At 39.4% G+C, this 23382-nt stretch overlaps 1 protein-coding gene across 1 annotated transcript; it reads left to right on the forward strand.

Annotated features, from left to right (window-relative positions):
* Positions 1-2712: 2712 nt before the first annotated feature.
* Positions 2713-22923, forward strand: cabp7a (calcium binding protein 7a). Its single transcript, XM_010736846.3, has 5 exons — positions 2713-3691; positions 16434-16577; positions 16721-16833; positions 18098-18248; positions 19904-22923. Exons 1-5 carry the CDS (start codon positions 3583-3585, stop codon positions 20032-20034), a joined length of 648 nt encoding a protein of 215 aa, XP_010735148.1. The 5' UTR covers positions 2713-3582; the 3' UTR covers positions 20035-22923.
* Positions 22924-23382: the final 459 nt, after the last annotated feature.

Raw genomic sequence — 23382 nt, forward strand, 5'->3', positions numbered from 1 at the left:
GCTTGCACTCATCAGTCAATAATAAATGCAGAAGTAGCTTTTTAGTGATTATTCACAGAGTATAAGCACTTGAATACAAAATGAGTGCTAGCCTCAAATTTACAACTATAAGTATTGGAAAGAGGAACTCATGAGCAGATGAAGGCAGACCACTGTAGGGTGATGCATGGTGAGTGAGGAAAATCTAGGACGTAATGAGGGAAATATTGGAATCCTCAGTGTAATCATTTGGCTTCAGAACACTTGGAACGTACTGCTGAACTGTTTGGAGTAATTTGCTGGTCATTTTTGCACTTTAGGAACTCAAACAGAATAATGTTCTTGTCCTCATTCAGAGTTGCACCTGCTGAGTTAATGTGGACATGAAAAACTTGGGTTTTCAATTTACTTGGGGGGAAGTAGGAAATGACAAAATATTATAATTTTTTATATATATATATATGAAGATTCTGTTATTCTTGCCTTTTCTCCACTGATACCGTTTCAGATTCAAACATCATTCAGCATTTAATGACCAAACAACAGAGTAAGGAGGCACTGGGGTGTCAACAACACAAGCTCACCTCTTACAGACAGAATGCGAGAAACCTTAACCTGGCTGGGGTAATCATTAAACATTTTCAGTGACAAAAGAGCCTTGTGACGCATTGGAGTCTGAACACTACTGCTATTGGATTTTAAAAGTGGTTTGACCTTCAAAGTTTCCTCCTGTTGAGAGGGCTTTAGGTAGACTGTTTTTGTGGAAATAAAAGGTGCCACATGTCACCCAAGGATACAAAGTTGGTGGTGCCCTTTTGTATCTAGCCAGCGGTTGTTGTACACTGCTGACACTGTCAGACTGACCAATGGTCTGTTGAGCATTAGGAAATGCCAGCCACCGCAGTGGATGTTTTCATGTGTGGAGAACGTTGCAACTCAGTGACCCAGTAAAGTTTAAATGTTTTTTTTCAAGGGTTATATAACCAATTCAGACACTGTAGATTATAACTGATCAGGACCAGCCTGTGGTATATATAATTTTGCCAAATTCCTGCAGTAAGGCACACATCTTTCCTGGCTATTCCTGTATACTAAGCTTTTTGTCCTCAGATGTATTTTCACAGACTGCCTGATTGTGTTTCTGGGATGGCATCCATAATGTAGTCTTTGAGATCATGGAGATCCCAGGTCCTTTTCAACAGCTAAAAACACATACTTAAATCTGTTAGAACATGTTGTGAACATATCATCAATTGTTAAGCTCATATGGGGATATCTTTTAGCTCTGCTTTGGTATCTAACAAGTCCTGAGGGAATTTTCTGGCTCTAAATGTCCCACTACGTTCTCCAGCTAGTTCCTAAATGTGTCTCTCTGCTGTTTGGTGCCTTTTCTCTGAAAACAGCTGCCTGTTGCTGCTAACAATGAAGATATGAGTGTGGTGAGAGTGAACCAAAACATAAAGCTTGAGGGCCGGACATCTAGCGAACTGAGACTCAGCTGCAGACTCAGGTGAGAATTCTCTCTAGGTTCCCCAAATTATGATGAAGTAAAGCCCAATATAAATACAACAAAGGTTACTGTGGAGCCAGTAAACTGACTTATGAATTTTTCCATAAACACTTTGCATCATAGTAAATCACTTTTATTGCTGTGTTTCCTAAACCATTCCCCATAAGCCAATCAAATAACATTATATACCAAGATATAGACAGGACAAGGGGTGACCCAGGTTGTGTGGGTCATCTAGTAAATACGCACATTGTGTCCTTGGCTAAGACATTGAACTGAAGACTGAGGACATTGCTCCCATGGGTTTTACTGTCTGTGTATGTGTATGGGTGAACTTTTTATCATTGCGAAAGGTTTGGATAGGATAAGCTACATCACTACTGATGAGCATCAGCCCCTGTCATCAGTCCATGAATTTTGTGTGAATGGGTGACATGTGCGAAAAGTGCTTTGAGTGGCTTTGAATCATTTACATTAGTAGCAGTTCTTGGTCATGTATTGTTTTGTCCATGAAGCAAGAACATCACAGAAATCACGAAAGAAACACCCCCTGAAACAAAAGGGCCTCCACAGGGCCCCAAAATGTCCCTGGTTGGCTTTGTAGTTGACAGTTTTTCTATTTTTGCTTTCATTTCAGACATTATTGGCCTACCGGACATCTAGAGTCCCACCAAAAAAAGGATCTATCAAGAAGACAAAGAGGAAGTTTCTCCTTTCAAACTGACTCTGAACTGCTTAGTCAACCATGTCCATTGAAGAGTACAACTGTTCATTACAGTGGGGTCGTTCTGCACAGATAGTGGCCCAGCAAAGCATACAATTGAAGATGATAAGACAGAACGCTATAGGGAAACCTAACTCTGTTTCCTCTCACAGTCTGTAAAAAAACCCCCAGCAAAACACCTCTGTCTAGCCAACTAAAGATGCAGCTTTATGTCATGACTAAACTTCACATTAATTATGGTCATATATCAGCCATATCGAATATATATATAAGCAAGTGGATTCATTTGTCTTATAGTTTCGGCACATAGGTAGAACCGTACACCTGCCACACACAGTCATCAATCACAAGGTTTTAGTCTAACATCGTTAAGTAACCGGAATGCGCACCGGTAGAGCCACTGAACAAAAAGAAAGAGAGGCAGAGAGGGAGGGAGGGGTGTGTTTTTCTGGAGGTATTGCCTACACTCATACAGTGTGTGTGTGTGTGTGTGTGTGTGTGTAGTCGTATGTATGAGAGCGATAGAGTGACGGAGCGTAAGACTGAGAGAGAGAGAGAGAGAGAGAGAGAGAGAGAGAGAGAGAGATGACTACATATCAGATCCACGCAGAGAGCTTCCCTTCACAGAAAAAAAAAACTCCTCCACTGAAGATGGAACCACTGGATCGCAATGCGCCTCCGTACCCATGACCAATTAAGAGGGAGCCAACAATTATTGTCTTTGTGGATCCGGACACGCGTTGACTTTGTCATCTTTTCACGCTTTCAAGAGACACATATAGAGCCATTGTCTTTTTAAGTGTAACGCGTCGTTTCTGTGGATTATATGGAGGTGGTTGGATCTTAAGGACGGAGTGCGTCAAGTGAGCGCACGTATCCAACAAGTGGATGCATGAATTTGCTCGCGGCAGACAAACGCCGGGACTGAAAGCACAAACAATCAGTGGATTGATAACCTACAAATCGGCGTATCGATTGATCACTTTACAACAGAGACAAATAACCTGCACTAATTGGCTCAGGTGCTTGTCTTGGTTGATGGTGTTGCATATATGTGCGCATTGTCTCGGTCTGAGGTAGTTTTTGTTATATCCAGTGACTTTGTGTATTAATCAGTAAATTGTTTTTCAAGACAAAAAAATAACAAAACTGCAATGAGGTAAGACACCCCCTATATTATTTTCCCTGCTATTCCGTCGTTGACCAAAAGCAAGATTTCGGCGGACACGCTGCGGAATCCATCGTCTCCCACCTCACCCCTCATGGACTCGCTTCTCCCTTCCCTCTCTGTCCGTGGGGGGAAGTTTGGATCCTCTCTGTAGAAATATCTGTATGACGAGGGCGCAGGTGGCACCCAAAGGTCGCAGTCATGCCGATGCACCCAGTCACCTCCACACTGATGTATCGGGGCATCTGCACCATCCCTGACATCCTCTCCTACAGCGCACCGGTGAACCTGCCCGAAGACGAAGTTGAAGGTGAGATGTTACCTGCTCGTGTATACCTGAGGGTGTTCAAGGCTGGGTGAGCCGCACAGTGAAGGGTACGTGGCTGTGGTCTGCTCCTGCGGTGGAGCTCATTCAAACAGACGCGCGGTCAGCACCGTGGACAGCGCACATGACGGGGATAAAGATGTGAAATGATTGATTTTGAGCTTACAGGAGGCCTGGTTTAGGGTTTGGATTTTACACCTAACAACACACCTTCTCTGATCTTGATATAAGAAGCAAAAATGTGCAAAAATATTAACCCACTTTGTTATCTGTGTTACTGAACGACCAGCAATCCTGTTTCAATTTTCTGTCATTGACTGCAAAAATAGATTTGCAGCTCAGTCAGATGGTTGGTTGCATATGCCTTCAGGGTGAAGCTGATTTTCTTAAATAAAACAAGGCACCTTTTCTGCCATTAAATCTTACTTCTTGAGAACAGCAATGATGCATTGGCTCTAACTAGAAGCAGGAGCTGCTGGGTGGGAATTTGGTTCACGGAAGCCAGATTTCAGTGGCCCATTAAGTCAGACTTTTTGATGTTCAGATGGTCCAAATGGTACCAAATCTTCTAAATGACTGATTCATCATTTCAGGATAAATCCTAAAGAAAAGTTCAATCTTTCTTTCTAAAACAATATACAGATCACTTTGCAGCAGTGCAGTGGCACCCAACAGAAAGATATGTTCCCCCAACAAGCATGCTGACACATGACAACTATTCTGAGCAATTTGTTGTCTTTTTTTCTGTTAGTATCCTGAGAATATTCATGCCTGGAGCACTTGTGATGTGAACCTACGACATCTGCACATTATCATGCAGCAGCCCCTGGGACATACAGGTCCCAAAGCGTGTTGTGATGACAGTAAGTTGTTGCGTTGTTGCCATGTATCCAGCGCAGTGACGCTGTAAGGTATCTGACGTATCTCTGCTCAATGATTTGTTCAGTGCACCTCTCATCCATGCTGCCTTATTAATACACACATTGTTAGAAAAGGCGTTTTTGAGTGTGTGCCCACGTTTTTGAAAAGTCATGCATTTCTGATTAGGCAATGACTGAAAATGCATGTGAGTGAATTACAGACAAGCTGGGTCTTGTGAGGAATTTTGTCAGTTGGTGCTGGTGCAGAATTTTCCTGGGAGAAATCAGAAATGAAACAATTAATTTAAACTAGAGTTGCACACATCGGAAATTACACAGACCCACACTCCTTCTTTGTCTGACACACACAGAAACAAAGGTTTGCATCTAAAATACAAGCAAAGACACATTCGTACACACATAATAAGGTTGTCAGGAAATGCTTTTCAGCACTGAGGTTGATATTAATTAGATAAACTGTGGAAGAGGCCAATTATGAATTGGGTTTGATTTCCAAAATGGGTGTTCAAGTGTTCAGAACACACACACACAGCACCAGAAACATCCAGAAAAGAAAAACAAAAAAAAGAGGTTGTTTTATTTCATACTCCATTGCTTTTCTGTCTTGCTTTGACACCCAACAAACCGAGCCTGTCATAAAAGAGAAGTGTCCAATGTGCCAGTGCCAAAAGTGATCTTTGCATGATGTCTTGATTATAGTTTTGCATCACACTCGCTTTATTGTCAAACATGATTTCCAGTGTACAGAGACCTTGCATGACAGAAATATATTTTGCGCACAGCGGCAGTGCAGAAAAAAAGGGTGTCTCATATTTCAATCATTTTTTTAAACCAACTCCAGAGGAAGCTTTTGGTTGTCAAGCTTGAGGAATCTCAGTTTCCTTCTCACCCTCCCACTTTAATTTACGGTCAAGCTTAGGATGCAATAAACAAACAACACTTCCTTTTCATCTTCATTTCAATTAGTCAAATCCACTTGTACTGTCTCGCTGCAGTCGCTCTGTCGCAGAGTGACTGAGTGAGCCGTTTGGGCTTTACAGCTCAACTTATAGTGGCAGTTTGACTGGAGAAGCAATGGGATGCTTTGTGGAGAGAGGAGAAAAGCTCGAGGTAATGCACAGTTAACAGCAGTGACACAGCCTCTCTCAGCTGCTCTAGAACATTAGTGATCCGGTGTGAGGGGCATCTTACAGGTTGTGAAAAAGGCAGACTTTAACGTCAGTGTCACTGAGGAAAATGGATTGTTGTTGTTGTTATTGTGGAACTGAGATTCACAGTTTTTCCTGTCGGATAGCGCAAAATGGGAAGGAATATAAATGTGGTAAAGCTGATTAATGCCAATTAATAGCTCCAAAAAAGTGACTGCATAAATACTACACAACAAGATGTGCTTTAAAAAAAACAACAACACCATTTTTAGCTTTTGGAAACAATCCTGCATTTACCCTCATCATATTTTCAGCTGCTCAGAAATGGAGGAAAGTGCCACAGCAGCTTGGATCATAGCGTTTGTTCCTTCCAGACATTCTTTTGTTGCATTGTGATACATTTACCTCCTTATCCCCTTACCCCTGATGTTTCTTTTGTAATTCAGCTGTGCAGGCCCAACTGATTTTGTGAGAATTATTATAAACATGTTTTGGAAGTCTGCTATTATTTCTATACATCGGCTGTAAAACATGTTTAAATACAACAGATTTCCATATGGTCTCTATCTGTGACTGGCGTTGACAGAATTTTTTATGCAGCACTGCATCTGAAAATTTTTTGGGACTTCTGTTTTTGGAATTTATACAGGGATCGTACTGACTCAAACATTAGCAGTATCATGTATGTAGGATCACAAACTGAACATTTATTTGTCCTTGAATGAACAAATACATATTTATTTTTCACTATATAACATAGAAACATATATATTCCTTAGTTTAATAAGATAACAGAGATTCATGATAATTGTTAACTTCATCAAGGCCAGTATGTGTCAAAAGGAAGGGTGATCATTTTTATATTTTCTATATAATGTGTGGAAAGGAACATTTAAAGGAGAAAACTTGCATGATATGCAAGGCCCCAAACAATGAGGAAGTCAAGCCAGTTTCTATAAAACACATTACTGTAGTTGTCTCCTCTGGATTGCAGACACTGTAAAGGTCGCTAAATTCTAAGTTATAATATGCATTGAACAATCTCGAGCGACAGCCTCTGTGTCTCGTCACTGCTCTCATCTCTCTAGAGATGGACGAGAATTGGTTGGAAGTCTGAAGTGTCACATACATCAGCTCAGCCGTCAGGGAGACAGGGCTTTGTCACGAAAAGAAATTGCACATTAGTGAATATGTGTGTGCGAGTGCATGTATAGGGACAGGAGGCTCAAGCCCTATTGGTATAGCCAAGGACTTGATTTTCAATTACCGGCTTCAACACCGCAGGGACTGGACCAATGGCATCATACTTTGCGGCTGAGAAGGCTGTCAAAGCTATAATTGGAACAAAACACTACGTTTCTGATTCGCGATAAGCCTGTGTATATGTATGTGTGTGGTAGATGGTGGAGGGTGGTAGCAAGTACCTTAATGTACAATGATGTGAGCATAAATTGAATTGGACTCCGTATTCTCCATTTCCCCTCCTACACAAGAGGGACGATAAAAACAGTTGGTCATATTACAGGAGCTCGATATAGTTTAGACCTCCTCCACCACTAAAGCCACACGCTCACACACGCATACAGTGTCAATATCACTGCAGGTGGAATTAAGTGGGTAGCCCATTTCCATGCTGCCTAACAACAGCCCTATTGGAAGCAGCTTTAAAATAGTCTCTGGGCTGAGCTTAAAGCATTTGTAACAGGTCCCAGAATGAGGCTTGTGTAAACAGACGCCAGTAGTTTCCTGTAGACACAAGCAGAAGATAAGACAGAAGCAGACTGTTTGTATCTTTCCGACAAGGTTGTGATCAGTTTACTTTATTCATCGTTTCAGTTCAATTCAGCTCTGGCTTTCCTTTCATATTATTATTTCTATTTTTTATTATATTATTGTTATTTTCAGACGTAGACTTATACAATTTCAGATTTACTGAAATAGAATGATACATATTCTCTGAGCGACGTGTCTGTTGCAATAATCTTTGAAGTCTGCTTGAGGGGAGTTTCATTCTATCACTGAATATATTCATCCACAATAGTCAATCAATTCAACATAAATGATCAAACACCTAGAGAAATCCATTCATTTAATGTTTGCTGAAATGATTCTATAAATGCAGCACAAATAAAGTGAGACAAGTGAATTTACTTTATTTCCACTGCAGCCATAATGATGGACATTATATACTTGTTTTTTCCTCACTCGGTTCCAGTTTCAGTGTGTTTGCTTGGCCATGAAAGCCTTCTCTTAATCACTGTCAAAGAAACAGGAAAGTGTATCCAGAGCCAAACCTGTCACAGAGGCCCAGCAGGGACAAATCTCTCAAGGAGGATTTTAAACTCACTGTGTAACAGTCTGTGGTAATCGAAATCAACGCAGAGTTATCTCTACATTTGTTCATGCTCGTGGCAGAGTGAAGGGGGGCTTTCCATGTCTCCAGATCAAACACAGATTGGGCTTGTCACTTCCCCCCCAGAGACAGGAAGCTGAGATGTTGCAAACAGGAAGTGATCGAAATAATGTGACCAAGTCACTGAAGCTTCAGGGTGGATTTATAACAACTGTGTCTACATTATTTCATTTACTTTGTAATATTAGTAACAGTGAGAAGGTCTCCCTCGTCTTTTACTGAATTACAGACCATCAATCAATGTGGTTTTCGGTATTTTATCCACTCTGATAGAGAATGATAACTGAGGTGGATCAGCTTGGTCTAGACTTAAATATCTTAACAACTATTGGACAAAGTGCTGGGAAATTTAGTTCAGATTTTTATATTTTGATAACTCTGATGATCCCTTTGTAGCCTCTGGAACTCACTGGAAAGAAAATCAGTCAACCACATGCACCATTGACTATCTTTGGTTTATTGGAAACTGTCCCGAAACAACCAGAGACACTCAAAGGTAACGTCTGTGTATTACGATGATTAACATCAGGATTTGGCTCATGAACAAGACTAATTTGGAGGAGTTTATTTTTTATCCTCATATGTTTCCTTGAGTCATAAATATGCAGTTGAGAATGTTTTATTTAAGATACTCTGACTTCCAAGCTACATTTTGTTTTTGAAAGTAGTTTGCTCTCAGTAGTAAAAAATTAACACATGCTTCTCTTTCGGCATTTTTAGTCATTCCCTTGGCCTTGAGTTTTTGGGACTTTGCAAATCACTTTGAATGACAGCTGCTCAAAAAAACTCTGACACCACTGTGTTCCTAATGGCATAAACTGCCTGTGAGGCGATCTTGATGTTTTTCGCTCGACTCCTACTGTAGCTGCTGCAGAAAACATTGACTCATTCCTTCACCCTGAGGTGGAGGGTTGACATCCATTCCTTTGGAAATACTTACATGAATACAAATGAAGATATTTAAAGACAACTGCATTTGCTTGGCAAGACAGAAAATATGCACATAACGTATTGCTGGTGCAGAATCAGTGGGTGTTGTGGGGGTGTACTTCCAAGGGGTCAACTGAGACCATTTTGAAACATATGCTGCGAAGAAGATTTGGACAACAGCACATTACAAAATGACCAATCATGATGATAGCGGATATGCTGGCTCATTTTCCGAAGAGTGCAGCTTGCAAACGATCCAGATGTGTTTACCAGAACCAAATACTTGTTTTTCTCTTCTGTTCACTTACCGTATTGACTGCTTTTAGCAAAGCTCTCTCTTAGTAAACCAGAATTAGTTCAATTGATGTTCTATTATAGAAAAAAAATACCCTTAAATCAAACCCCCTAAACAAGCTGTTTGTTTCCCCTAGCATAGATGAGAGCTTTTCATACCTCCCTACAGACAAAAAAAAAATAATGTTTTCCATCTCACTCTAAAACAATAATGGAACAAAAAACAGAATCAAACTCAGAAATTAAGTGTTTTCCCACTGCCAGCACCATTACATTTCCACTCTCTGCCTTTCAAATCCTTTTGACAATGTTACAAGTCTGGCAAACGTCAGTTTATAACTCAGACAGCTTTTGTTAATGATTTCCAAAGAAGAAAGACATGCAGCATCAACAGCACTGACTGCTGTAATTGTTAAATTACTCCCAAGTTAAATGCCTGTAAAGCCAGTGACAGAGTTGTTGTCAAAATTTGACTTCGGTAGTGTTTGATTTGCAACTTGATGCAGCATGTTGAGATCATGTTGCATGAGTGCCTAAAGCCTCAAAAATGTTGTGATTATTAAAGAGGTACACACCCAGGTAAAGAAAAGAAACAAGATGATTACATAAATCCATTTTAGGATATGTGCTCTGACGTTACAGATATGCTTCCCCCATGAAAGTATACTGCTTGTACATAATAAGGGTGAGGACAATAAATCACTTTGCTCATCTTCCCGTCTGTCAATCCTCAACTGTTCCTGCTCTACCTGCATGATGGAGGGCCGTCTTACACAATTTCCCAGACAGACGGGCGGGCGGGGATGGACTTCAAAATGGCTTTCTCGGTTGTATCACCCGTCTGGATGAGAAAGGCAGCATATGAAGAAGCTCTCCTTGACATAGATGGTGATAAAGATGTGAGCACAAATGAGGCACTTTTCAAAGGGTGAAGTGACCCAGCACCACAACCAGTAAGCCACAGGTTTTGTATAGATCTGTCCAATAAGCTACAGGTTTTATATAGATTCGTCTAGTAAAACTGCTTAAAAAAAATATGTGTGAGTTTTGAGAAAATGTTGTGGTGTTTGTGATGATATTAGTGCTTAAATCTTATGTAAACTTAATGGTATTCTGAAAATAACCACTGATATGGTGCCATTTTTTACTATATTAAACTTTTTGCCTTGTAGAGTTAAATCAGAATACTCTAATGATTATACGTGGAAATATGAAACTATCGCCAGCAGCTTGTTTGCTAAGCATAAAGACCAAAACAGAGAAACAGCTTAGTACAGTATACAGTATAGCACTTTATATATCTTTTTTTTTTTTTTTTTTTACAAATTGTGTGTGAAATTGACAATTCACTGTTTTACAGTGGGTTATGTACTGGCTTATTTGTCGGCTCTGAACAGTTTCTAGGCAACCAGTGGTGACTCAAGCAAGTTACTGTGCCTTGAAAGACATAATCCGATATGTAGTTGAGCGATGCAGATTAAAAATACAGATTAAAACAAAGAAGATATGGCACATTAATGAATGGATGAATGAATGAATGAATGAATGAATGAATGAATGAATTCATAGTTAGACAGTCTAACCTTTAACCCCATTTTTTCCAGCTTAACTAAGATAACCAATAGCTCACAGTAGCTTCATATTTACCATGCAGATTAGAGAGTGGTATCAATCTTGTCATCTAACTTTCATCTTGAAAGAGAATAATTGAATTTTCCAAAATGTCATTCCTCCTCCTATATTCCTCCTTGATATTTCCCTATGCCTGTTGAATAGCGATCACTTTGAACATTTGACATTCAAAACACGTCACCAAACCACGGCATTGTAAAAATTCTCTGTTGATCAGTTGCTGTAATCTGCCAAGTTGGGCTTGATGGAAAACATGTGGTGTAGATTAGCAGAGAATATCATGCAATGCTGTGATTACGGCTGTCGGATAGGTTAAAGTTAAGTCATTTATTTCCATTTTGATCGATTGCCATGAAGGAGTGAATCCAGCAGACTTTATTACCTGTGAAATTAACTGTGATGAGTTCTGGAAGGTGAAGTGCTTTTTCTCCGTGGTAATATTCCCTCCCTTTGATGAACAATACTGCAAAGTCTACACCAGACAATAACAGAAACCAGCGGTAGAAAAACGCGATCCATAAGTGAGCGTGTACCGTTAACGTGGTGGAACTGATGAGGGAGTGTTGGATAAGCTGTTATGCATAGTGGAGTCTTTTGATTGTTCACATCTGACCTTTGTTTGAGGTACTTCTCACGGGTTTTCGCCTTGTGGATACTGGCTCAGCTTGGTATCGGCTGTGATGATGCAAACTTGCAGCCTTGAGGGAAAAAGAGCCAGGGAGGGAGGGGAAAATGAAGATAGATCAATGATTCTCCTACCTCGCTGGAAAAGAAAACTGAAAGAAGTAACAGAGATGGGCTAAAACTTCACGGCCTTTCACTGACTTCAATCGTTCGAGGTCAAGTGGGATTTAAGAAGCTGGCTGTAGGATTTTTTTATTGAGGATGAAGCACCTCAACCTTTACAACTTTTTTTTTCTACCAGTTTCTCCTTGTAGTCATGTCAGTATTACATTGGAGAGGTTAAAGCGCTCTAAATTTCAAAATGGAGGGAGGAGTTTCTATCCAAACCCAGAGATGGGATTTTTCTGTAAGACACAGACGACTTAGACTCTGCCATATACCCCTTATGAATACTCCAGAGCCTTATTAGAAGCCTGTTATGGTAATATTCAAGTCTTACGGGTGCCCAAGTCAGCTCATATCCAGCTAAAGATGGATTAAGGTTGCTATGGGTGTTTAAAAATAGTCGCCTGAGGTTCACACACACACACACACACGCGCGCGCGCATACACGCACACACATACACAAAGCTGTGTGTTTTCTTACACTCATGAGGTTTCACATTACATAAAGAGTGGGTGTGCTGCAATTACTGATCCAAAGCAGCCCCTAAGTAGATACAGGTCTGACTGAGGTGAAGAGGATCTCTGGCTCTGAAAAACAGGCCCTGGATTACCTTCATGGACTCTTCACCACTACAAAAGCCTCGGTATTAGTCTGTTCTGCTCAAAGTGCACTGCGTGTAATTAGCAAAAGTTTTCACTGATGCTAAATTTAGCTTGAAAAGGGGTAAAGCTTTGCTCCAGGCATGCCTCACAAATCCAAATAAATATTTCCCATGTGATGTGTTTCAGTCCTTGGAGGATGAGGAGAGTTCCTTTCACCCATTTCTTCCTGATTACTACTTTCTTTAGTATACATTTACAAGCAAAGATGATGACATTTTTTAATCTATATTGTCTAGAGTCTAGTATAAAACACAATATAGAGAGCAGATGTCATGCCCCTTGTCATTGATGTTTCATCAAGTGATTTCTGGCTTTGTCTAGTGCTGCATACAGTTCAGAGACTGTTCAGCATCTCCGTACTGCAGCAGGGATCCGGTACACTTCACTAATATACAATGCTGTACGGGGAGAGCAGTGCGATGGGGGTACACTGCACCTTTCTCTTGTGGGGGTACAGCTTCAGATGCTCGCGGCTCACGATCTTAACTTGGGCTTTTCATCCTCTGTCAGATCACACCACAGGGGACCGCATGGCATGGCATCTTTGAAGGCCAACAAGCACCTCTCTACATCAAAGCAAATACCACATGCTTTTAAGAGAAATATTCACGCCTCCCCGGTGGAGCTGCAGTCCCTAGGACTGCGTGGAAGATGCAACAACAGCGGCTTCTACATCTAAAAAAAAAAAACATATGTATATTAATTAGGTAATAAAGTAAAATGCAATTGAAGCTGAAAGAGAGAGTAGCTGGAGTTCAAAGAGCCTAGAAGCTATAATAATATCTGCAGCTACAAAGGAAAAATCTAAAATGGTGACAGTATAATTTAAATTAAAACGGCAGGTTCATTATATGATCTGATTTTATGCCAGTTCAAACATTTCACAAGAGGTAAAATTGAAACTGATTTAGTTCCAGATAAAACTTTGGTTCATTTTCTGTAATCAGGAATCAGCAAACTAAACTCCAGCCAGTAATGTGTTGCCATTCATGTCAGTAGAAAGATTATTCAAAACAATGTATAGCCACGTGTCCATCAACATATTTTGATGCACATTTCACACAAGTATCACATCAGAATGTTAACAGGATATAGAAATAAGAACATATAAAACAGGTTCTAGTTATATATCTAGATATATGCAGTAATATGCAGTGAACTTACGTGCCTCTATGATTTAGTTTAGATTGGAGCTACTGACCTACTGTTGTTTTGATTATGTGTGCCTCGTATTTGGATCCATTTATTTCAAGGCTACATGACTAAGCAGTGGTTCATTTTTGCCAACTGCCTCTCTTTGAGCAGGATAATTTAGGTCATTTGTGCAGGCACACACACCGATATCAGAGCTATTCAGTTTTTCTTTGGTTTTTTGTTTTGCCAGGGCATTTATTCACACAGTCAGGTAGAGAGAGCATTTTGAATCTTAATAGAGGCAGTCCCTCAATTACAGTAGAGTCACTGTTGTATACATGTGCATTTGGCCCATTTGGGGCTCACAGAGTAAAGTGAAAATAGGAGAATGTAGTTGTCTCTCCTGAGGACAATTAAAATAGATAAACTCTCGAAGAGATAACATTATCTGGATAGCATGTGGTCAAAAAGAAAAATTAATTTTAGAGGACGATTATTCAGCCTCTTTTGATAAGTTGTGATGGGGATTAGGTATGGTCTGCTTTGCTTTAGAGATTTGTTCGTTCATTTTAGTCTTACTATGTCCTAATTTGATAATATATTTCTAATGGTTATACATATTCCAGTTTACTGTAGTGTATCTCACTGGACTTGATAAGCCATTTATTATATTTCTGGCAAATGCAGCACTGAGGCATTTATATCCTGTGAATGGTTCGTATAAAATACACCCACAACAAACTGTGCCCCATATTTCATAACACAATACAAACTTTTTTTTTTTTTTTTGACCTTCCATCAAATATACAAGACACCACTCACCAGTCGGGATGTTTTGCTCACCTTGGCCTTTGAGTATTTTCTAAAAGTGTTTTGGCACCTTATTTAAAAGTGTGTTTGCCTTCTGCGTTCCAGCAACATTTTTTATTTTTTTTTTAGCAAGTGTGTGCTGGAAAGCCCTTCTTTCTAAAGTAAACAGATGGAGCGGAGACCTCAGGTGGATACTGAGGTATTGTTATTCTATAAACAATAAGATCACACAGAGGGAAGAAAAAAAAAACACAGCTGGAGGCTCTCAATGATTCAAACTATCCCTCCAGTAAGATATTTTGTAGAGGAAAGTAATGTGAAAAATAGCTGCAGCGAATGTCACTCTGCTTGGTTTTATAAATTGCATGCCCAGATGTAATCCATTGTAATGCATGATTGCCAAGTACCCTTGTCCCTGTGGCAGGGTTTCTATTCTGTGGACATGTACTTGATTACAACAAACTATTTCCTGAAGCTGTGCTACCACATTATACGCCGAATGACACACACTGTTTCCTGCCATCATCGATATTTCATGTTTTGTTTTTCCAACTGGAATATTTGTCACACTGTCATGCTGTGGATTTTGGCCCGAGGCTCGGCCATTCATTGCCCGTCTGACACAAATCACTGGAGCAGCAATTCCCATTTACAAGACTTTGGGCTTTGTAGTGGATTGATAAAGTTTGTTTAGGATCATACTTCAGTAACTTAACAACTGCTAATTGGCTGTAAACTTGGCTGTAAACTGAGAAGGGAATGTCATTTATATTTTAATTCAAATTTTTATTTGGCCTACCTAGACGGCTGTTATTGTCAGGCACTTCTGTAACAAGTTATGCATTATTTAGCGATATCATTCAGTTCCTGTTTTGTTTCCATTATTCATTCCAAATCCCACTCTACAATTCATTTACACACTCTTAACCTCATCTATAATGTTCTGTCAGACCTGAAACCTTATTACAAAGTGTGAATATGACTATGCAGAGATCCATTTTCAAAAAGGTTTCCGATTCAGCCAAATGCCAGATTAGAGAGATTATAGATGTTTCATGTGATTCTCCTGAAGATTTACATCATCTCTTTCTTAAGATTCATCTCCTGCTCTGCTCTTTTGTGTGCTAATCAGCCGTGTGACACGCCGATGGGACATGTTTAAAATTGTAGGTGACTTTGTTGTGGATGTTATTGCATGTAAATGAAGGGATTCAAGGATTTGTGAAGAGTAAACAAGCAGAGAATGAGGTGAAATATGCAGCATGGCTGAACTGAGGTATTAACAGTTTAAAGATGTCCTGTAGCGATTGTGGCTTCGTTTCACTGAACGAGTCGGTGTTCAAACTGTGTGCCCAGCAATATGATTTAAATGGTCATCGGAGGTGCCGATATTCAGTGTTTTGATACATTTCAGTTATTAGTCATGCTAGTTTGTTGCAAGGTTGAGGGTCTTGGAAAGAGCACAGCAGTTGATTAACGGACAGGGGTGGAATGTAACAATTTACTTTATTATTGTATTTCCAATTCATTCACTTTACACTATTTGTAACACTTAATAGTAAGGGAACATGGATTATCATGACTTCATGCACAAAAAAGAATGAATGAATTCATGTAGTACTTCAGGAACTGTCAGTTTGAGAATTTACAGTACGTCATGTGTAACCTAATCCAAAAATAATACCTTAATTAACGCAAGAACTAATCAACAATAGAGCTATTAATTATGCTTATGCTATCTGCAGTTAAAGAAACACACAGCATATGTACTACAGATGCATTATTCACAAAAACCTAATGACACTCAAGCTGATTTAAAGTTCTACTGCAGAAAACAAAACATTATTGTTCATCAGTGGATGACAAATGAGTAAATGAGTGTTTCCCTGAGCTGCCAACACCCATATTACTATAACTCAAGCATAATGTAATGTGGCATAAAAAAAATGTGTCCTTGGTGTGTGGAACAATTCCACTTTCATATCCTCCTCTACCACAGAGACTTCAGCTCGCATGTGTCTCTTGTCTTGCAGAGATCCGCGAGGCCTTTAAAGTGTTTGACCGTGATGGAAACGGTTTCATCTCAAAGCAGGAGCTGGGGATGGCCATGCGCTCCCTCGGCTACATGCCCAACGAGGTGGAGTTGGAAGTCATCATCCAGAGACTGGACATGGATGGTGAGGCAACATTTGTACAGTTTGGATTTTATTATCCTAAGTCACAAAGCACAGAAGCAGTTTACTGTCTACTTGGCCGTTAAACTGGGCTGTAGTGAGCAGTAAAATCAACGACACACACCAACTATTCCTCCTTTCCGCAGGTGATGGCCAGGTGGACTTTGAGGAGTTTGTCACTCTTCTGGGTCCAAAGCTGACGGCAGCTGGGTTGCCAGATAAGTTCCACGGCACTGACTTTGACTCCGTTTTTTGGAAGGTGCTCACTCATTTCCTGCCTATTAGAGACAAGATAGACAGCAGAGTCGCTGCTGTAGCAAAGATCCAAGCGGCGTAGACTCTGCCACTGTACGACTTTAAAGGAAAACCAGTTTTAATTGCCGCATCCAGACAGTCATTAATTGGAGGATTGGAAAGATAGGTTTGGATTCCCTTAAGAACTGTGTCCTCCATCAAGACTTTGAATTGATATCACCGCCTCTTTGTGTGTGGCGACAGTCTTATTACTTAGAACATTGAAGTCAATTTTCATGTAAAATAGATATTAATTTATTTACAGACACCCCATTAGATAATCAACTCCTCATTTTGACAGTATGATGAAATTAAATAGGATAGAGCTCGTGTCAAAGCTCCCTTTGTTGTAGTTAGGTGATAACAATACCAGAGTGGCTGTCAGAAAACCAGGCTCTAAATCAAGTGAAAAAGAGAGGATTTATGGGAATTCTCAGTGCAGTCAATGTACACGAAAAAGAATCAGAAGCAAAGACACCTGCTGAGAGAGTCAAGAAACCCGAGGGGCTACATGGCGTTATATGTGAATAGAGGAATCAAGTATGTGCGGCTGGATTGATCACACAGAGCCTCTGGTCACACTGCTGAGCTCGTCTCTGGCTGAGCTGAAAATGATAGATGAACATAGATGAGCTTTCCAAACAGGCGCAGATCCTAGACTGGTAATTTTGCAGTTTATTTATTTATCTTTTTATTTTTGGCCGCAGTTATTCACACGTTCTCCATCTTATACGTACTCACCCTGTTAACTCAAATTTTAAATAATGACAATGGTGAATGGTAAATATGCACATGTATTCAAAAACTGAAATTTGAGTCAATTTTTACTTTGAGATAGTTAGATAAATTCAGTGGAGTAAAAAATACAACTAGCGTCATAGTTATATGTTTTGCTTATAAAATACAGTTCAGTCCAAGTGGAATCAAGCCAGGGACTTTGCATTTTGACTGGATGTTAATTTAGCTGTTTAATATATCAGTTCATACTTCCTATTTTCTATTTATATTTCCCTAATCTCGTAAAATTCACACTGCATGAACCTGTGTGTTGTTTTGGAAAAAATGCTATTCCTGCTGTTGTTAATTTCCCCTTTGTGTTTATGTGTATGCCTGCCTACTGTATGCATGTGCACAAATGCCTGTTTGCATTTACTGTGTGTGTGTTTGCAGTATCATAGTCCGCCAGCCCGTGTTCATGTTAACGTTCAGTTACGTGTGTGTATCTCCAGTGTGACATGCAGAAGTTAACAGTCGAAGAGCTGAAGAGGCTTCTGTACGACACCTTCTGTGATCACCTCTCCATGAAAGACATCGAGAACATCATCATGACCGAGGAGAACCACATAGAGAACCCTGAGGACTGCCAGGTGGATATAGACAGTAAGGAAGGACCTCCTATACTTCAGACGGTCACTGTTTATGATATACTTTGCATTTCTGGAAATTTGCATCTGGTGATATAATATTCACATATATGTAACAGATCAATAACTGCCCAAAACTAGATGCATTTTATTAATGCTTGTTAAACATTAAAGGGTCACTTTACCCCCCAGATTCTTCTCACTTACTCACTTAGTGCTACTGGACCATTCTTGGCTTTATTTGCCAATGTTTTAGCCATCTGCCACTGAGATTTCTGCCATCACCCCGATACAGTTAATTTAATTTAATTTGTAGCGGTCAACGCCTTCAAAATTACCATTTGAAATATCAACAGCAACATGTCTCTCTATCTACGTTTTAAGCTGAACAAATTAAATTAGTCTTCATTATGTTAAAATTTTAAACTAATCTGATGCCACTATAGGGGTAAATAAGGGATTAAAATGCAAGCAACATCTTTCCTTATAACTGCATTAAAAATAAGCTTTATAAGTGTTTGAAAGATTATAACAACACATAACAAGCCACCATAAAATAAATATAATATATTATTTCTGGAAGTTTTTTTGTCAATGAACCTGTTCATTCCTCACTCGCATTGTATTTTGTAGAACAGGATCAACATGATTGAAACAACACTGATACCAATTTCTCCCATCAGCAGCCCCAATGGATCATAATGTACTCCAGCCAGTTATCGGCATTGTATGAAATGGCAGCGGTTTTGTAAACTGGGCAAGCGTGCAAAGCAAATAGCGTTCTTCCCTCTCCCCTCTCACTTTCTCCTCACTCGAAAAAATTACTGCGCAATTGCTAAAGCTCCATCTGCCTACACAAACTCATTGCCAGAAATACAGGAAATCCCTAACTGAAGAAGAAATAGAGGCACGTTTTAGGAAAATGTCCAGTGAAAAAGTCAATTATACTTCTTCATTACAAAATAACTGAGATTTACTGAAGCAAATTGTTGTCTGAAAATCAAACAGTTTTCCTTTGATGGTTCATTGAAACAGGGCTATTATTGAGGATGCTTTGCTTTTTATCTGGTCATTTACCTAATGTGTAAGTGTAACGGTTTTTGGAGCCATTACAAAGCTGTTCTATGATTTACAATCTTTTCTGCTGTCACAAAAAACGTGTTTTCCCAAGAACAACAATGACACTCTTTAGGAAATAAAGATAAATCAAAAGTAAGATCAATTTTAAGCATTCTGAAATGTTCTACTTGGACAATAATAAGGGACAGCATGAAAGTTTCTATTTGAACATTTTGTTTTGCTTCAACTCCCTCCGGCTCTTCAGATGATTCTGCAGATATACTACACTTTTTCCTGGAGTGCTGGTGTTTTGATGAGCATCTTTTAATATGCCAGTCAGACGCCAATCCATTTGTTTGTTGTTGTTCCAATTCCAATCAACATTTCAATCTAGATGCAGTTACGCAGCATACAGGTGTGAAAACAAATCTTCTTGGCAGTGTTCATCCCTTATAATTGTGTTCATGTAATTGTAAGGTTTTGTGATGAGCTCTTTCATTCGGAAATTACTATCAGATATCTCTCAAGCAGTAAATAACGGCTGATTCAATGGACCTTCGGATAATCTTTTTCTCTTTCCCTTCCACCTCCTCTTTTTTTTTTCTCCCCCAGGTTCCAGCCCGACACAACAAGTCAAGCAAACTTGTGTGCGCAAGAGCCTGATATGCGCCTTTGCGATTGCTTTCATCATCAGCGTAATGCTCATTGCAGCCAATCAGGTACTGCGGAGCGGCATGAAATAGGAGCAGCCGCATTTTCAGCCTTGACGACTACCTAAAGGCTGCCTTACAGATAGAGGACTGAGAGGATGAGGCTAAAAAAGAAAAAAAAATACAACAGACAATCACACAGCTGTAAAAAATGACTGCAGCATAACTGGAGTCACCAAGGACACTACATGTGCAGGAATTTATCAAAGACATGCTGATGGCTTAGAGTTTCAAGGACCTCACATACCGGACAGCGGTGTGTTTAAAATGGACAGCTGACTATACATATCACTCTTCGTAATACAGCATTTAGTATATTAGCTATGTGCATTTGAGCAGTGTTACGTTCAGTATGGTGGCAGCTATAGAGAGAAGTGTAGTAACTGTCCAGTTTTGTATTTGTCCAGTGTACCATGCGGTTTATTATAAACGAGTAGAAAGAAATAGTGAAATATTGTGGGAACTTTGGAGAAACTGTATTCCTGAGGATGAAATTTGTTATGTGCAAGGTCTGGAGCGCACTGTGTTGTAGAGATATTGTATGTGGTGCAACATGGTTAAAAAAAAACACTTGGGAATAACAATAGCTTAAAGGAAAAAGACAAAAGGGATTTGCAGGGAGGTGCATGTGATTGCGTGGATAGCTTCACTCATTCACAGAGCTGCATGGCTTCAGTCTGAGGCGGATGGAGCGGGGTGAAGCAGGTTAACAGCTCTCGGGAGGAAGGTGTTGATGTCTGAATGGACAGGTAACTGGCTGCAAAGTGGCTGGACGTGAAGTAAACACTCAACTCTCTTTGTCTCCACAGTGGGGCTTTGCAGGCCTCAGAGGATGACCATCATCTATGCATGAAATGCATGGATTTAAACAGTTGTCTTGACACATTTGTAAAAGTTCCTATCAATGTATTAATCATTATGACTGTGTAAAAGAGCTGTTTTCAATTACTTCATGAAAACTGTGAGCAATTGTGTGTGGTCTGGGGTATCAGCAATCACAACAAAAGTAAAGCATACAACTGCATGAAAAAGAAGGGCTGCTTTAGTACATGCTCGTAAAAATTAGTTCCGGGATTGCTAAACTATGGACCTTTTACCGCGCCGCGGCGTCTGATGATCATCTGTCACTGCCACCGAAGAGCAAACAACTCCAAGCTGTGTGCAACTCAACCATTTAAAGAATATGCATCAAAACTGATCTGGATGGTAGTGCTGATACAAATGTGCAGGAATGTGTTATGTTCTTTTATTTTCCGTATGGATGAATTGCTATGGAGCAATAAATGTGTGTAAAATGCACATTTCACAATGTTTCGAACAGACATGAAGCTTCAAAAATGTTAGCATCAATGGACCTACTAACTGTTAAAGTCAGAAAATGTTGTAAAGCACTTTTCAAATTAAGGTTTTGGCAATACAACAGAGACATTGCCTCTGATGTTCAAACAGAGGACAACCCTCTTATTCAGTGAGACACAAAGATCAGACAGAGTGGAAAAATGCGTGTCAGAAGCTGTCCAGTGCATTGATGTTTGACAGGGGCCAAATGGTGTAAACTGTTGCAATAAAACATTAATATCTGTGAAGCACCACATGAATTTGATTGGGTGTAGTTTAGATTGTTGTGCATGCATCTGGGTATGGTCTGTCACTTTCAATGTTTATTGTGCATATAAACCAACTTCAACCAAAGCTTTGGAGGGATCTGCGACAACAGGACTGAGCCACATAACGATAAACATAAACATAACGATTTGAATTATTTAGAAGAAACCTGAGCCAGAAGTTAAAGATTCAGTTTAACATGAACAGATAAAGAATAAAATGGGGTTGAGTATTTGTAATATTTCAATTGTTTCATAACAGATTATCTATAGAGTATATGAGGCAATTCATAAACATATACTCTAACCAAGATGTACTTTGTGCCTAAACCTAAGCAAACAGTTGAATTGATCAATTGAGTCTAGACTAATGTGATGTTGAAATGTTACAAATACTCTCTCTATATCTGTAGTTGGACTTGGTAATCCAAATAAAGTTTCACTTTTGTTTGAAAACCAAGTTTTAATGTTTGACAGAGCCAAGAAATGCCCTGAAACACAAGACACTGCAATACAGAGATCTAAATAATTCACATCTTATGAATATCCCTTTTTAGGATCGCAGCTTCACAAACATGGATTTTTCACAAGAACCAGAACCTCACAGAGGCAATAAAATTAGACTACCCTATTGCCCAGAGCCAGCCGGGATAACGATTATCTAATGCAAATTGTCAAAAGTGTCAACTCCGATGGAACACACAGGGAAAAAAGAGAAAAAAGCCCACTTATTAACTAATACCCATGTTTCCATTTTGCACTTTAAGACGTGCTGCAGCGCACAACAACAACTCACCGCCATGATTGTCATATCCATTTCCAGATATACTTTAGGCATAAAGAATTACTTTACCATAGATGTATCTATTTTTGTGATAAGAATATGATGGACTAGAATATTAACTGATCGACAAATGATACTGTCTCATTGGTTTTCTATTATATCATTACTGAGGGGACATTTTCATGGGGAATAAAGTTATAATAATAATTTGATTTGTTGCCTTATTCTTTGAGACACTTTGGCATTGTGCATACACATACAAATACACCAATTATGGGTTTATAGTTTATCACCAGAGCAAAATGTATAAACCAATATTTATTTTCTTTTTACAGATGAAAAAAAAACAACTGTATGAACATGTTGATAGTCTACTGAATGTCCTATTTCCATTGTACTGTACTTTGATACTTGTCTTTGGATCTTGCAAAAATGTTTATTGACCATGTGATATCTGTTCATTGACTCCACCCGATGTTCTACTTCTATGTCTGTGGAATGGTATTTCACATGAATAAAATCATGTAATGACCATGTTATGTGTCCATGAAATCATTTACGATTTGTCAGTTCGATCAGGTAGAGAGCGTAAGATGAATCTCTGAGGGTCTGTTTTGCTGTTTGATTGGCATTTTGACATTTCAGATTGAGACCCATAGAAAGTGATGGATTCACTGAATCCATGGATTGATTTATTCCGTTTTGAGATGCCCTTTGGCTCAGCTCAGTGTTTTTGGGCCCCATCTGTCAACCCAACAAAATCGCCTTTTATATCTCTTATGTCCACTAGTAATGGACAGGCTGTTTCATTCAGCCTGAAAGAAAATGGGAGATACATTTTACAGCAGTCATTCACTTTAAAAATCTACTAAATAAAACGATCCATCTTTGTTATCTGGACAGACTCGTCATCAGTATAATGATGGCCAGCAAGTTAGCTAAAATCCAAGAGAAAGACTTTATGAGGCAGCAATCTATCAACAAATAACGCCT

Source organism: Larimichthys crocea, chromosome III, assembly GCF_000972845.2.
Source record: "Larimichthys crocea isolate SSNF chromosome III, L_crocea_2.0, whole genome shotgun sequence".
Lineage (NCBI taxonomy): Eukaryota > Metazoa > Chordata > Actinopteri > Sciaenidae > Larimichthys > Larimichthys crocea.